At 41.3% G+C, this 15,940-nt stretch overlaps 3 protein-coding genes across 3 annotated transcripts; all 3 read right to left on the bottom strand.

Moving 5' to 3' along the window:
* Nucleotides 1-2,175: 2,175 nt before the first annotated feature.
* RB195_024182 (uncharacterized protein) lies at nucleotides 2,176-3,015 on the bottom strand (the record flags this gene model as incomplete). Its single annotated transcript, XM_064211864.1, has 1 exon — nucleotides 2,176-3,015. The coding sequence occupies one exon, from the start codon at nucleotides 3,013-3,015 to the stop codon at nucleotides 2,176-2,178; it is 840 nt and encodes a 279-aa protein (XP_064067745.1).
* Nucleotides 3,016-14,241: 11,226 nt separating this feature from the next.
* Nucleotides 14,242-15,276, bottom strand: RB195_024181 (uncharacterized protein; the record flags this gene model as incomplete). Its single annotated transcript, XM_064211863.1, has 1 exon — nucleotides 14,242-15,276. The coding sequence occupies one exon, from the start codon at nucleotides 15,274-15,276 to the stop codon at nucleotides 14,242-14,244; it is 1,035 nt and encodes a 344-aa protein (XP_064067744.1).
* Nucleotides 14,242-15,938, bottom strand: RB195_024180 (uncharacterized protein; the record flags this gene model as incomplete). The annotated part of the gene is made up of 3 exons (XM_064211862.1): nucleotides 14,242-15,350; nucleotides 15,410-15,758; nucleotides 15,834-15,938. The coding sequence occupies 3 exons, from the start codon at nucleotides 15,936-15,938 to the stop codon at nucleotides 14,242-14,244; spliced, it is 1,563 nt and encodes a 520-aa protein (XP_064067743.1).
* Between the last annotated feature and the right edge of the window lie 2 nt (nucleotides 15,939-15,940).

Here is a 15,940-nt window from a genome sequence, read left to right as displayed (position 1 = left end):
GACATAGGTTTTGTCCCACTTCCCCGACATCAACAAGTACATTCTTTTTTGGAAGTTCTTCTCACATATGTAAAGATTGTTGCTCCTGACGAAGACATTTTATCGCAATTTTAGAACGAAGCTCTATGCCTTACTAAGCAAGTTAAAGTAAGATGCGGACGATGATATTCGAAGCAAACATTCCAGTTCCGACAGCGTCATAATCACTACACTGCCTCGGGTGCAAAAAAGACTGCTTCTCACTTTTTTATGATTACTGAAATTACGAAAATAATTGTACTATATTGTCATACAAAGTGCTAATTTGAAAGCCCAACACGAAATCCCAGAAACACTCAAAGATCAAGCGCCCTTCAAACACTGTCTAAGTAGCTAATTTCTTTGCCTTGTATTTGCTCCTACCGTGCATCACACAGGAGGAAGCCTGTGAATATCGGTACGTAGGGGGCTATGCCCTCGTAGATAAATGTCAGTATCATAAATATTGACCTATTTTTGCTGTTCAGACAATGCAAGCACCCAGCTGAGCAGTTTACATACGTTGATCACTATTTCTATGTACGCCAAAAGACTTCCGAACCTGTCGAACATTCTACATAATCTATGGACTTTCCTGACTTGGTTGCGGAATGTTTTTTAACCATGCATTGCTTTCTCACGTTAGTACTTGTGGTTTAGAAAAATAGTGAACAGCGAGAAACGCGGTTGTCTGCATTGGTCCTACACATATAATAAAAATGCGTTTAATTTGTGTGTCTATTTGTCTTCTTTTCAGACTGACATGGACCAATTCTTTGCAAACAGACTCTTTTCGACTGGGCGCGGACAATAGGTTTCTGACTGCTTTCGCTCCATTTCATGTAAAAACTTCTCAATTGGGGTTCTAGGTTCTATTCGCGAAAGAGTAGTCATTATCCTCATAAAAACTATCAATTCATAGATGCTCATGCGTTTTCTTGGGGGCGGGTGTGGTGTAGTGGTTAGAGGTTCCGCTTCCTGCACGATCGATCAGAGGTTTGAATTCGCCCTACTGCTCACCAAGCCTTTCATCCCTCCGGGGTCGATAAATTGGTACCAGACTCGTCTGGGAGGATAAAAGGATAAAAGCACTGAGTTGACACATCGGCTAGCCACCGCAAGTCATTGTATAGACCAGTTACACGTTCGTGAACCTCAAACGATTCTGAATTGAAGTGAACGTGGGAGCGCATCCCAAGCGGATTGATTAACGCCAGAAACTTTACTTTATTAACTTTATGCATTTTCTTACAAGGCTATTAGACCCTGCTAAATGGGGTATCAGCAAGCGCTGACTACGAAATTTGTGATTATTTGGGAAATATTGGTTTCAATCGACTCATTGGTCCTTATGCACGGTTTTGCTCTCAGCGGAATCTGCAGAAATGTTTATGACAGACCACATGTTTCTTAAAAATTACTGTATAATCGGACTAATAATTGTAATAATAGTGTTAGAAAACCTAACTTAAAACTATGTCGAGTTTTTTTTTTCTCGAGGCATTAGTTGGACTTTTTATTTCAGTAACATAACTAACTATTTCAGTAACAATTATTCTCAGCGTCGAAATATTTTCGGCACCTTTGGTAGCGCAGGAATTTATTTATTTATTTAACTATTCTTTTCCATCCTTTACTCTCATTGTAAAAATGGATTTCTGCACGACCATTTACTAGCTAGAACAGAACCCACTATTCTTTCATCTACTTGTTGATTAAATAAATATCATGGTAATACGTCATGGAGAATTTGGTATATACCCTAAAATCCCATAGATAAGGGCGGTTTAATTTACCGGTGAAAAATGAATTGGAATGAAATTGAAATTGAATGCAGTCACCCCTCTAACTTGATGGATGGATAAATAAAAATCGGAGAAGAAGTTTAGAAGAAGCTCCGCCCCTCAACTCTAAACCTCGCCCACTTAATAAACAATTCATATAGAAAAATAGCGATTTTAACGGAATTTCTGCCGGAATCTCTCTAGAAATGCCGGAATTTGATCTCTGGATAGAACTTGAAGAGCCCATTCGATCAGTAAAATTCCATAGATAAGAGCGGTTTAATTTACCGGTAAAAAATGATTTTGAAAAAATATTTTTAAAATTTTATTTGTATATTAAACAACAAGAACTCCAACATACCTAAACATAACACTAAACTTTTCCAATTTCTACTTCGTCATCATCGTTTATATTCATCATGGCAAAATCGTTTTTGAGATTTTCCAAATCACACAATGCTTTTTCAAAACTATGTTGAATAACATCAGATGAAATGGATTGAAAACTTTCGCTAACTAAAAATGCAGCTTCTTCGTAGCTCATCCTTCTCCTTATTCCACTTTTTGTGTAAGTTGCTTTAGCTTCATCTCTCATCCATTTTTCCCAGCCAGCTTTCAAGTGGTCTTTAAACGGTTTGTTGATGCCGACGTCTAAGGGTTGCAATATTTTGGTCAATCCTCCTGGTATTACGGCAATTTTGCCATATTGTTGACAAAATTGTTTCACTTCATCAGTTACGTGGCAACGAGCAGAATCAAATATCAGCAAAGAGCGATCAGGGTCGGAATTGTGATTTTCTCTTTTGTTCCATACTTCAACGACACTTGTTCTTCTTCGTACAGAGAGCTTTTTTCGCGCCATAAACAGGATGCACCAATGCGCAGATGCTTTAAAATTTTGGTGACAATGCTCTTCTGCTAATTCCTTTGCTTTGGTCCTTATTTCTTTCACCGTGACAGCTCTATTTTCTTCTCGTTTTTTGACAACCCAGTTGTAGATGGCATCTTCAACTTCTTCAACGCTTGGTTTTTTGTATCGTCGGGCTCTCTTCGTTGCTGGCATCTCTTGAAGATTTTGTCGATCAACAACCCACTTTCTTATCATTGCTTCAGTGACTTCAAAATGACTAGCCGCTGCCAAGGTTCCATGCAAATCACGATAATTGACGGCGTCTAGCTTGAAAGCTGCTGTATACGATTTACGACGTTCCATAGCAGGTGATACAGGATAGAAAGAGTATAGAAAACAGTAAGAATAAAGGTAGAGTTGTAGGCTATTATTGCGATAATCATGAGCACACAACGCCAAACTCACTTGCGGAACAGGTATCCAAGTGAAGTTCTCGAATGCTCCTATTTGGACCGCTTCTGTAGTGTATTTCGAGTGAAGTTTTCGGCCAAAAACATCAAGATAGGTGTATTCCAACCTACTGTGTTCTTTTTCTTTATTGCTGGCATGGAAATATAGTCTGCTCCGAATGATTTCAGCTGTATATGTGGAAAGTGTCTTTCACAACCCATTCTCTCTCTCTCTCTCTCTCTCTCTCTCTCTCTCTCTGTTTCTGTTTGACACAGGAACACAAGAACACATTCGGCGCCAACTATGGGTTCTTAGTTACGACCGTTTTTTAGTGTTGGCATTGGTGAGCAGTCCGGCCACTGCACCTTCGCAGTGCCAGAAACAGAACTTTTAGGTTGGTGCAAAAATAATGCACGTTTTTCATTGCCTTATCTTCGTGACATATTTTTTCCGACTACACTCATCTTTAAAGGCATCGCCCTACGAATCTGGGGTGCTGCGGGTTTCAGGTGGGCAATGCTTATACGGGGTCGTAGATAATGGGGAGGAGGGAGATTCCGTCCATTTCTTCCTAATTGCCGTAAAAAACTACCCGGAAGAAGCGACTTGTGCACAAGGCTGGCGCGCTCCAGTCGAACTCGTTGTAGAAAATAGCGCGCCGGAACGCTCGAAGCCGCATCTTTCGGGCCGTTTTTTTACGACAATCAGGAAGGAGTGGACGGAATCACCCTCCTTCCCATAATCTACGACCCGCATAGGCACAGCCCACTTGGAACGCGCACCATTGTTTTGCACCTCATCACCATTCACTAAGTAACTGTTGAACATGTTGCACTCTCCCCTCGTTCAAATGTTGCCTCGCAAATTTTATCACGCCTTGTTAACTCGTAATTCCTTCTGTCCGATCGGTGTAAATCTGTGGCCGTCAGTGGCACCATGAGCACACTATGTAATGTGCCGGTTCAGTTACCCAGACTCGGAGTTGTTTTGATCTTTCGGTGCTGTGGGAATTCGCGTCGGATGACATATGACCAGTTTTGCGCTTTATATACTAGTAGGTCTTGTTGTGTACGAAAAAGATCTTCATTTTATTTCTAGCCAATAGAACAAAATTACTATTAATCTCAATCACTTATGTTGCCTCTTCCTGTATCTTGGACAAATCCACTTTCCAAGAATCAGCTGCGCTACAGTTTTCTCGTGCTTTCTTGCGTATGGTGTGCTTACTCAAACTTGGGTAGACGCTTGATGTACTATTTTAGCGTAATTATTGCCTTTTTCTGTCAAACTGACTACCTGATTACATGCATACTACACATGCTATATCTCTCATGGCATAAACGAAAAAGGATGAAGTAGGCACCATCGATCAGTTCTAATGTGTATCCGCCTACGCTATCGACTTCATTTCAAAGTCGTTTGAGGTCTGTAAACGTGTATTTGGCCTTACAATGATTTGTATTGGCTAGCCGATGTGTCAAGTCAGTGCTTTTATCCTTTTATCCTCCCAGACGAGTTTGGCACCAATTTATCAACTCCAAAGAGATCAAAGGCTCGGTTGGCACTAGGTCAGTTTCGGGCCTTCGATCGATCGAGCAGTCACAGTCGAATCCGTCACACTTTGTATGGAAAAGTTTCCGCAGCGGCATCCTTAATTCATTAGTTTTGCTGTAGAACATCTTCATTGTCCGGCCCATATAACTATAACAGTCCACATCAATTCTCAGAACATTCTTTACCCCAAGTACCTTTATTGCATTAAGATGTCCTGCTGTATTGTGCCCACTCGAACGCTACTTCTGCTACTACATCCTGCATAACCGTCTTTAATTTTTCTTTAGTTCCTTGATTCACCGTCATAAAATCGGCTACTGTGGATTTCTTTGAGGTTCTTGGTAGTCTCATTTCACGATCCTTTAGTCTTTGTAGGTAGGGGCAGTCGTTAAGTACCCAAAGCCGATTATGTGCAGCCGAATGAGTACCTACTGGAGATGGTGTCGGTAGGCGAGAGCAGGCCTAGGTTAACAGTGATCAGTAGGTGTTAACTGTGATCACTAAGCCACGCCCAGCCATCACCATGTCACTGATGTCTTGCGCTGTGCCTGTATTTTCTAGATTTTTCTAAGTTCGATAAAAGCAAAATACAGCAGCATTTTGTAATATTCTGGTATATCCATATGTTCTGTTTTGTTCACTTGACATTCTAAATCTCTGAAAAAAACAAGAATCAACAATACTTAAAAATCATTACATTATATGAATAGAGGGGAAACGCCATTATCGAGGAAAACTCCCAGCAGCAGCGGGAATAAAAAACTGTTACGTATTTAAAAATCTCGATATAAACGTTTCAAGTTTAGCGTTTTAATCATAAAGCCACGCCTACCCATCATCATCACCGTCACTGAGATCATGCAGTGTGTTTACATCGCACTCACGCGATAAAGTTGGCTTTCTAGGAGTGCTCAAAGAACCAGAAATAACAACGTAGCAAAAAAAGGAAGGGAAATTTTGAACAACGTTCCAAAATATTGGCTTTCATAACGGTTACTGCTTAACAGTTATAGTAGTCGGAAATTTTGTGATACGTTTACTCAAGACACCACCGTGTTGAACTGCGGCTCTGAAATGATGACGATGAAATAAATAAAATATAAATAAAATGAAGATATGGTAAAATCGGATATTTTCTTAACTTGGATTACATTTTTTCAAACCATCATTTACACCCCCTTTTTTGTCGCTCTTCTTGCATTTTATTGAATACCACAATTACTTTTTCTATCTTTTTAAAGTGTGTTCCTCTAAAAACGGTTTCTATCATTAAATAATTCTGTATTTTAATAATGAGGCTCAATTTTTCCATCATGCTTCCAAAGATGTGTGTTTTTCAGCAAATCAAAAGCCTTTTGCTTGTATCTGCGTACGACAGAACATCCTACATTCATCAGTGTTTCAAACACTCCTTGCTTTCCGAATGAATTCCCTAAAGATCTAATTTCCAAAAATCCTTCCTTTTTCCCTTTTTTTTTTTTTTTTTTGCTTTCCGAATGAATTCCCTAAAGATCTAATTTCCAAAAATCCTTCCTTTTTCCCTTTTTCTTTTTTTTTTTTTGCAAAAAGTTGAAATTCCCCGTCTTGTTTTTAAGAAAAGAATCTAAGCTGGTGTGGCGAAGCCTTCGGGCAAGCGCGGAATTTTTTAAAACAACTGCGCTACGGTACGTTTGAAACACCATTTTCATCACCTCTCACTTTGATTAAAGTTTGAACTGGATTTCTGTGTGCATTGTGGGCAGACTTGAATTCACCAAGCAGCAACTGTTTGAATTTCCTGCTTTTCCTAATTTCCTTCAAAACATACAGTTTCTATTTCTGGTATTTCATGTGCAGTCGTTTTGATATATCTCTATACGTAAATGATCGATGATCCATACAGAGACAATAGCAGAGACGGCAGTAGCAACGTGCCTCTGCGACATGTTTCGAACCTTATTGGACGGTGAGAGATTCTGAAGGGCAGGGCATGATGTAGACGCAGCGCAATGGTCCCCTGATGCTGCTAACTGCTGCGTAGCTCAATTGACGATCACTGTTGTCAGTCATTTTCCTTAAGGATGAGCTGTCGCTGGAGCTGTGGGTATTCAACGATATGCATCCTTCTTAGGCTCCTGTCCTAATATCCTTCATTAGACCTCTGAAATCTTAATACTTGCTGAAGTTTCTCAAACACTCACCATCATCCATGTTCGTAACACACAACAACATTGCAGTTTCATCACTTCATTATCACTTTCATTATTCATTGGAACCACACCTCTTAACAAGGCATCTGCCTTTAAAAACCTGTCAACGAATACGAAATCTGTTCCTTGTAGTACAAGTGTTAAACACAACTACGACTGCTCCAAAATCCGTGGCATGGTAGTTCTGTTTTGCTTCACTGTAACGAAGCAAAAAAAAAGGACACAACATTCTCTTCTTTTCTCTCCGAAAAAGAATTACTTCCAGTTTTTTTTTGTCAGTTTGTCTGCTTTGATAACAAACGGTTTCGTACCTCTATCCACTTTAGCTGCTACTACAGGTTGAGTCTTTGCTTGTCTCAACTTTTCAAAAAGAAACCACGTTGTTTTTGAGCTAAGGAGGTAAATAGAGATAGACAATTTTAGAGGATTTCACTACGAACTTTCTATAATTCGAATCTGTATTTATATGTTTTGGAATGACACTTCAACTCTCAACAAAACTCTGAGGGTTTAACTCTTGCCACGGCCAAAGTATAGTTGTGAACACATTTTTCATACTTTAGTAATGATATGAATTTTTTTACGATATATCATCAGTATGCACGAACTCCTCGTCATCTTGTACTTTCAAACTCATGACGTGTAGGCAAAAGTAACTAAAGTGTAGGCTAAAGCCATTCAGTTGTGCTATGAAGCTACCAAGATCGGTGCCCTAAAAACCAAACATTGGGCGTAATGGATCCATGACATGTAGACAAACTAATCTGTGGACTAAAGCCACTGAGGTGAGTTGTGAAGCAGTTAAGGTCCGCGCACTGGTATTAGGGGATCGATGACATGTAGGCAAAAGTTACTAAATAGGCGGCTGGGGCTACTGAAGGTAAACTTTATTTTAGCCTTAGAGTTGTTAAGTCTCGAGGACGAATTTATGTTACCATCTCCACTTTTTCACAACTTCGAGTCTAAAAACTAATGTCACTCCTGAAAGCACACCAGTCAGGCGAGTTAGAACGCATCATCGCTTATCCATTCCAAAAGTCTTATAAAGCAACATAATTGAATCTCAGAAATTCGTGGCTGCAATATTTGGCGCCGGGTCAGCTAGTTAACATTACTTTGTTCGACCGTTGGAGTCACCATCTATACGGATATCGTTACGGAGAGGTGGAGCCTACGCATTTTAGACCATACTTCTTCGTCCATTAGTATACGGAACAAATATTGACCAATATTTGACTATCACGACATTGCTTCTCCGACTCTAAATCAATGAACATTTAGAATTATACGCCTAGCACATAGCATATCATTGTGGGGTCGAACACGTTTTGACATCCACCAGACTTTCATCCAATATCCAATTTTCTAATTTTTTTACGTGCGGAATCCTGATACTGTCGTTCCTTTTAATCTACGTTAGGTCCTATTTTTAGAGTACTAGAAAAGCATAGAAAATGTGGTGAAGAAGATCGGAAACATTCGGCCTCCTTTTTACATCTTTAACACCGTGATTCTTCCTTCCTCGACCTACCATCAAATAGCTTGGTCGCTGAGCGGAGAGAAGAAAATACGGTCGGCGTCATTGAACGTTCTGTCGAAAAGACCATAGGTGCGATAAGGAGGAGCCGGCCCCCTCCCAGGTGAAGAGGGTCATTTATTAACACATATTTAAATATACATATGTATATATTCATACATCTGCTTACTGGGCCCCTCTGAATCTTCTCCACAAGTAGACGGGAAAGCGCATCTGAACGAAGTCAGTAAAGCAAAGAAGAGCAGGAAACGATTTCAAAAAACTGACTATGTGGATGAGTAGAAGTAGAGTTGTCCAAAACCAGTGAAGCAGAACATTCGCAGGCGGTGGCATTTCCCCTCTAGGGACTAAAGGTAGCGTTGAAGCTGCTTCTTCTCGAATGCACACACTTTATTATTCTAGATATAATAGAAAGAATTACAAAGCACATGTTCCTAACGCTACACACAGCGAAAGAAGAAGGAAATTCCTACAAGGAAGTTGCAAGGAAAGGAGTCAGGAACGAGCCTCAAGCAACGCAAAACAAGTCGCATTGTCACCTCAACGAGCAAATTTCGCCTTTAATAACTTAGTTATTTGAGGACCTAGAAATGGAGTGAAGGGTACATAACTGCCCTAACTTCCATTGTTCTATACAGAAATTATCTGACCGGATTGAGAAAATGTGCTCCGAGCTCAAAAAAGTCGCTGTTATTTTGAAGCTGAAAAAACAGGTTTTTTCTAAATAACTCGCTTAGTTGGAAACCTATTAGTCGAGTGAAGGGTGCATATTTGCTATAGAATTTCTCAGTCCATAAAAAGGTAACTCGGATGACCTGCGGAAATGCGTTGTTTTCTCAAAGAGAGGGGAGGAGCACCCTATGTCACATTTCTATATCGATGTCTCTCGAAGAAAAAGAAAGTCTGTACAAATAAAGGTGGACAACTCACAAAGGTTGTTTCATAGTACTCATCAACAAATGAATACCTAAAAACCATTTAACTAATTTAATTAGTTGAATAGTTGTCCTAAACATTATAAAGAAGAGAAGGGATCATAAGCCAGCAGATAGCATTAAAGGGAGATTAGTCTTATTAATCAAGAGTTACCAGAACAAAAAATTCATTTTTGGTAGCGGAGAAATTACTTATTTGATGAAGAGTAACAACAGTAACAGCGTAATACGCATTTTCTGCTGAATCGTATTTAACGAGAAAGTATGAAGATGGATAAACAACATCGGTACGATGGAGCAGCGAGGACGAATGAGCAACTTTAATTACGAACTAGAAAGAAAAAGAGCACTAACATGCGTCATATATGTTATATATTATATATATAGTACCTAGCGGAGTTCCCAAAGAAGTGCGGCGTGATGAGTCATCACGAGCAGCTCTTGCACATACATTACTATTTCAGATAATACAAAATCCAGACCAAACTGCGTGGATTAATTGAAATATAATCTGAAAGAGGATGGAATTCGCTACAAGTATTTGCCAAAATACCGGACTAGAAGAGTTTTTAAATTGCAGAAATTTACTGTATCTATCACCATCTTCGAAAGCAGTTATCTTCTTAAATAACTCAGTTCTTTGAAAAGCTAACAGTAGGGTGAAGGGAACATAACTCACCTAACTTTTTCTGCTCTATACAGAGCATACTTGACTGGGTTGAGAAAATGCGTCCCAAGCTCAAAAAAATCGCTGCTTTTTTACAGCCGGAAAAACAGGTTTTTTTTTTCTAAATAACTTGTTTATTTTGAAACCTATCAATAGAGTGAAGGATACATATTTGCTCTAGAATTTCTTAACCTATACAAAGGTAAGTCGGTTGACCTGCAGAAATGCGTAGTTTTTTCAAAGAGAGGGGGGAGCACTCTATCGTTGGCGTGCTCCCCCCTCCTATGCTTAAGCATTAGGCTCGGACTGTTGGGCCGGAGAATCTACAACTGCGCGTGCTCCTCCCACTCCGTTTGATTGAGACAAAGACTTTCTTCAACATGTCATATATTTTCAGATAGAGCGGAAAATGCGGATTCTTTTGGTATACAATACTTACCTGTTCGTTTCGAGTAAGTAGAAAACGAAGCAAAAAACTTATAAATTTGGTAATTTCAATCTCCATTTTCAGGTCCAATTTTTCATCCTTAATGGTCAATGTGAAATGAAATTTTTGGTACCAGTTTGTAGAGAAATTTCTCGTCTATCTCAGTATGCTATCCACTTTTGAGTTTCTTGTCTACCTACAAAGTACTGGCTTCAGAACTGAAAAAACTCAATTTTTGATGCCTAAATTTGAGCGCCAATTTCTCGGCGGAGACGAAATCATAATGAAAGTGTTTTACACCATTAGATCCGCCATGTTCTGGGGCATCTCTAGATACCCTTCACTGCTAGGCGATTTTTCCTCTGGATGGAAATATTAGCTGTTCATTTCAGCGGAATTCTGTTGCTGTAAAAATCACGCTCTAACTGCACATTCTCGCTGTGTTGCTCGATGGTTCCTTCTCGGTAATGTCTCCTTGTTTAGTAGCTTATTGCAGTGTGATTTACTGCGATACCTCTACCTCAGTGTATTATCTCTTTTTTGATTCCTTGCTTTTCAAAAAAGTAACGGGCTCCAAACTGGAGACACTCAATTTTTCATGCCTAATTTTGGACGCCAATTTCTCGGCGGAGAAGAACGCATAATGAATGTACCGTTCGATTCGTCACGTTCTGGGGTATTTCAAGATAATCTTCACTGCCGTGTGATTCTGCTGCAAACTCTAACCGTACATTCTCGCTCTGTTGCTCGGTGGTTCCCTCTGGGTAATGTCTCCTTATTAGGAGCTTACTGTAGTGTAATTTACTGCGATACTGTGATCAGAAGACAGGTAAGTCATTAAGATTTTATTCTCATAGTTAATATTATTTTATTTTATTTGGTAATTATGAATGAATATTCCTTCTTTTTCGACTGTTCCGTCGTCCATTTGCTTCCTAGGTTGAAGAGAATACCTGCAATGGAAATATTCGACTTTCTTACATCCTCAACAGGTTAAACTGTCTACCTTTCTTTTCTTTTTTCTCGTGGTGATCGTGGGTGCAGCTCAAGTGAAGGGGGTCCCTTCGCCAACCGTCCAAAAGTGAAGGGGGTCGGAGCACCGGCTCCGACTATCGCATGTCTGGAAAAGACGATGTTAGGAATAGGATGCCGCTGTACGAAGGTGAAAGACGGGGGTCAATTCTATCATACTACAACAGTCGAAGATTTGAGACGTCGGTGCTTCTCCCAAAAGAGGTGAAGAGAGAGCGGACACGTGATTTATTTCAAGGACGAGGACTGTGAGCGACCAAGTTTTACGGTGTATTAAACGCGCCGCAGAAATATCAACGAACCAGTGAGCAGATTTCCTCACAAAGCCCTTCCAAAAAAATACTTGAATGCTCCTGGCGAAAGTTGAAATCACAGGACAGCTTCTGCACGCTAACAATAAGTGTGGTACCTTTACTGCTGTCTGGTCATAGTCATACTCATAGAAAATATGATCAGCGTCATTGAACGCTCTGTCAAAAGCTTGATACTTGAGGTAGTATCCCAATTCATGAAAGTTAAAGTGGATATTCAAAGTTCCGTCTCACGACAACGTTCGAAGATTGGAGACGTCATGTTTATTAGGTAAGTTAAGATAAAGAAAGCTGGACACGTGATGTGCATAATTGATAACCGTTGTTACAAAGCTATGCGTTACTAGATATCATCCAATATCACTGTAATAAGACCGTCGATGCAGTGATGAGGAAGTCTTCCAAAGAAAAAAAAGATTGTTCTTTGCGAATAAGAAATTTCTGGAGACTCCTCGGCGTGATTGAATTGAATGAAAGTATCAGTGGCGTGCGCACGAGCAAATCGAAGAAAAATGGAACACGGTTGATGTATTCGGTACGATCTTACGTGGGCTGAGCCGTTCAGCAACGTCATGTTGAAAATGTTAGCACTGGAATTTGGAATGCAAATGATTTCACTTCTTGGGCACCTATCTATTGAGATTTTAAACATTTTAAACAGAATTTTCCCGTGTTTTATCTCAACTTTTCCCAATACTACGCTAACGTGACGAAACCCAATTCGCATTATTGCTTCTGCGTTCAGGTGCTACTACATTTCTTTCAAATTGGACTTTCTTTCAATCTGCAATAATGCAATATACAGGTTCTATTATATGGATCTAGCGCAGTTCAGAAGCCATGGGTCTATAACAAGGCGAGAATCCAACTGTCAGACCATCGCAGCCAGGTTTCATCATGTAAGAGCTTACTCAGAACATCAGTCAAATTTTCCTGCGGCGAAGTATCAACGAGGCATTCGTGACGCTGAAGGAGGAATTTTGTTTGTTCACACAGCAGCCTAACCTTGGTCACCTTGATCTCTTTGATTCTCACTTTTCCAATAGGTCGAGCGAGCGCCAGTAACCTTTCCATTACTCCCTATTGCGTGCCAGAGTCGCCTCAGTGGTTTCTCCTTTCGCGTGGAACACGGACAGTATAGAAATTTTCTTTGAAGGGGTTCGTGAAAAAGTCTGACCATTACGTCTTCCTGTAGTGCGCTTAATATCACGTAGAACCCAGTCGCTCACGGCCCTGCTCCGGCGGTTATCCCTGAAACGCATCATGTGTACCTTATTTTGTCTACCTTATTTTGTTTGCCTTGGCAAATGCGACAACATCTCTAATTTTCAGGATGGAACTTTGAATCACGTCCCTCACTTGTGTAAAGCGAGATTCTCCAGCATCACTTTTTCGATTGCGCGTTCAATGTCGCTCACCGCGTTTTCTTCCTGCTTTCGTTCTTAAGAACCGTTCTCCACTTTCAGCTGTCCTCTCCTCAGATCTTCTTTATTTGAGGTATCACAGCCGGGTAGCCGCGATCTTACGTGGCGCATCCCTAAGTGCAGGATAGGGGGCTAACCGTGGACCGAAAGCGACCTTGTGCCTGCCTTGAGACACATTCAGGTTCAAGGGACGGACTCCATGCTTTTGATGGGCCAACACTCACTCATAATCCCTCGTGTCCTGCATGTCGGTCCGACCGAAGGTCTGCAATAAAGTGTCTGGGAAATACAAGGGAGGCGGTTTATAGTCGCCTCCGACAAATAAGCTCCATTTATCCATAGCAGGAGAACGCAATGGTCTCTCAATTTATGGATCTAGAGGTTGGCAACCTGCCCGTGGCTTCTAAAATTATATACAGGACCCAGTAATAAGAAGGAGTCCTGACTCAGGAGAAAAGCCTGGTACGGTAGCGCCAGGAAGGAGACTATTGAAGATGTGATGATGCAATCCAGGAAGCTTAAGTACGATGTCATCGGACTGACCAACACAAGGCGACATCACCAACACGCATACAAATACCACACATACATGTAGCAAATTAAGCCGCTAACTTGATAGCATCACTCTGAAAGTCCAGTGACGCCTCATTTATGCTTCTCGTAGGCTCACCTTCGCTCGCCAATAAAAAAAAGTAAAAGTGAATCATTTTTGCAAATTTGAGCCACAGAAGTAGAACTTTTTTATCTTGAACAACAGATCTTTTTATCTTATTTTTAGCAACAGATTTTTCCTTCTTTTTTCTTCGAAAAATCAGCATTGTTGAAAACTGCGCAATCTTCTTGGCCTGGTAAAGGTATAGTACTACATTTAAAGAGTATTCAAACATGATTACATATCTTTATTCCTTCGACATTGCAACAAATTAAAAGCATTCGAAGAATTCGACGCTCTATTCGTCTTCTCGCTGAACAACTAACATAGAATGATGTGCCAAAGCGAAGGGACCTGAGCGTCAATGTCGATTCTAACAGAAATTGAGATCACATCAGATCCCATAAACTGTTAGCTACCATCTGTTGAGCTTTCTAGCAGGCATGAATAAGGTAGCCTACATTGGAGTAGACGGGGAGGTACACAGATTTCGATCACTCTCTTGACGATGAACACCTGTTCAATCGTAGATGGGCCAGGACGAAAGCCAGCTTGCTCGTCGCGCGTTGTTTCTTCGCGATTTTTAATGAGTCGGTCCAGGATAATGCGCTCCAATACCTTGTACATAACACGCAGCAAAGAGATTCCTCGATAATTCCTGGGGTCCGTGACGGATAACTTCTTGTGGAGGGAAATTATGATAGCGTGCCTCCACGAATCAGGTGTCCTTTCGTCTATCCATATTGAACGGATGATCTTTGTCATCTCACGAATCCCAGACGGAGGAAGATATTTTAGCATTTCTGCGCTAATCCCGTCGTCTCCACCAGATTTTCCATTCTTCATTTTCTGAATACAGACTAGAACCTCCGACTCGGTCGGTGGCTCTTCGTTAACCGCATACGTCGGTCTATGAACGTGTTCGAGTTCAGGAGTTGACGGTGCTAGTCGGTTCAGCAAGGTCTTGAAGTGTTCTCTCCAAATTGGAAGGATTGCTTCACCGACAGGTACTCCATTGGCATTGTTGAGGACAGGAGAACATCTTTTCATTTTGCCGCTATACTGTTTCAGTAAAGCATAGGCTTTCCGCGGGTTCCTATCCTCCCACGCTTTCTCAAACTCCATCGATCTTGACGTCCACTCGTTATCACGGTCTTGTTGCAGTTGACGACGCAGCTTCCTTCTAAGACGCTTTTCCTGGCTGAAGTCATCAGCGCTGCGCGCGACACATACAGAATTGTACGTGGATTTTGTTTCCGCCATGTCGATTTTCGGTTGAAGAGGAACTCCTCGGTTTCTCTTGTGAAGCCGTATCTTGAAGCTGAGGAGAACTGGACGGTGGTCAGGGTCGAACGCGACGTTCCAAACAGCTCTAGACTTTCGGATATCTGACTGAGGAATGTTCCTCACCAGAACGTAGTCAAGCTGAAGCTTAAGAGTCCTCATCTTCCACCTGCGCTGCTCCTCAGGCGTTAAAGGGTTGACCCCTGCCACGTGAGCTGATGGCGTCGATGATTCCTCTTAAACGTGGAAGCGATGATGAGGCCCGTCAGTTCGCACAAGTCGACCAGACGGTCACCGTTGTCCGACGTACTCTCCGCTGGATAATACCATTTTCCTAGCATATCGGGTTGCTGTTCGAGTCCCATCTTCGCATTTTCGTCGATTCCGACAATGACTACCTGCTGGCTTGGTATTTTAGACATCAACGCATTGAGTTCATCATAGAAGGCGTCCTTATTGTTGTCCTCAGCGGTTTCCGTAGGTGCGTGAGCACTTACGATCCAGAGTTTACGTCCTCTGCGATCCCGCAGTCGTGCAAAGGCGCATCTAGACGACGTCGAGCCAAATTCCTCCACCAGGTTCTTGCAATCGTTCCTCACAGCTATCGCGCAGCCACCGACTTTGTTCTCATCAGCATCGCCGTACTATATGGTGTAATTTTCGATGCTGATGGTGGGCCGATCTCTCATGCGTGTTTCCTGCAGTGCAACAAATGGCACACAGAGATATCGCAGAAGTCTGAATAGAGCGGCTTGTTGGAGTTCACTCGATAGTGTTCGGCAGTTCAGCGTGACGAAACGAATGGTTGTTGCCAAAGATTCCATGC

Source organism: Necator americanus, chromosome X (assembly GCF_031761385.1).
Source record: "Necator americanus strain Aroian chromosome X, whole genome shotgun sequence".
NCBI lineage: Eukaryota > Metazoa > Nematoda > Chromadorea > Rhabditida > Ancylostomatidae > Necator > Necator americanus.
This window is presented reverse-complemented; position numbering and strand designations above follow the sequence as displayed.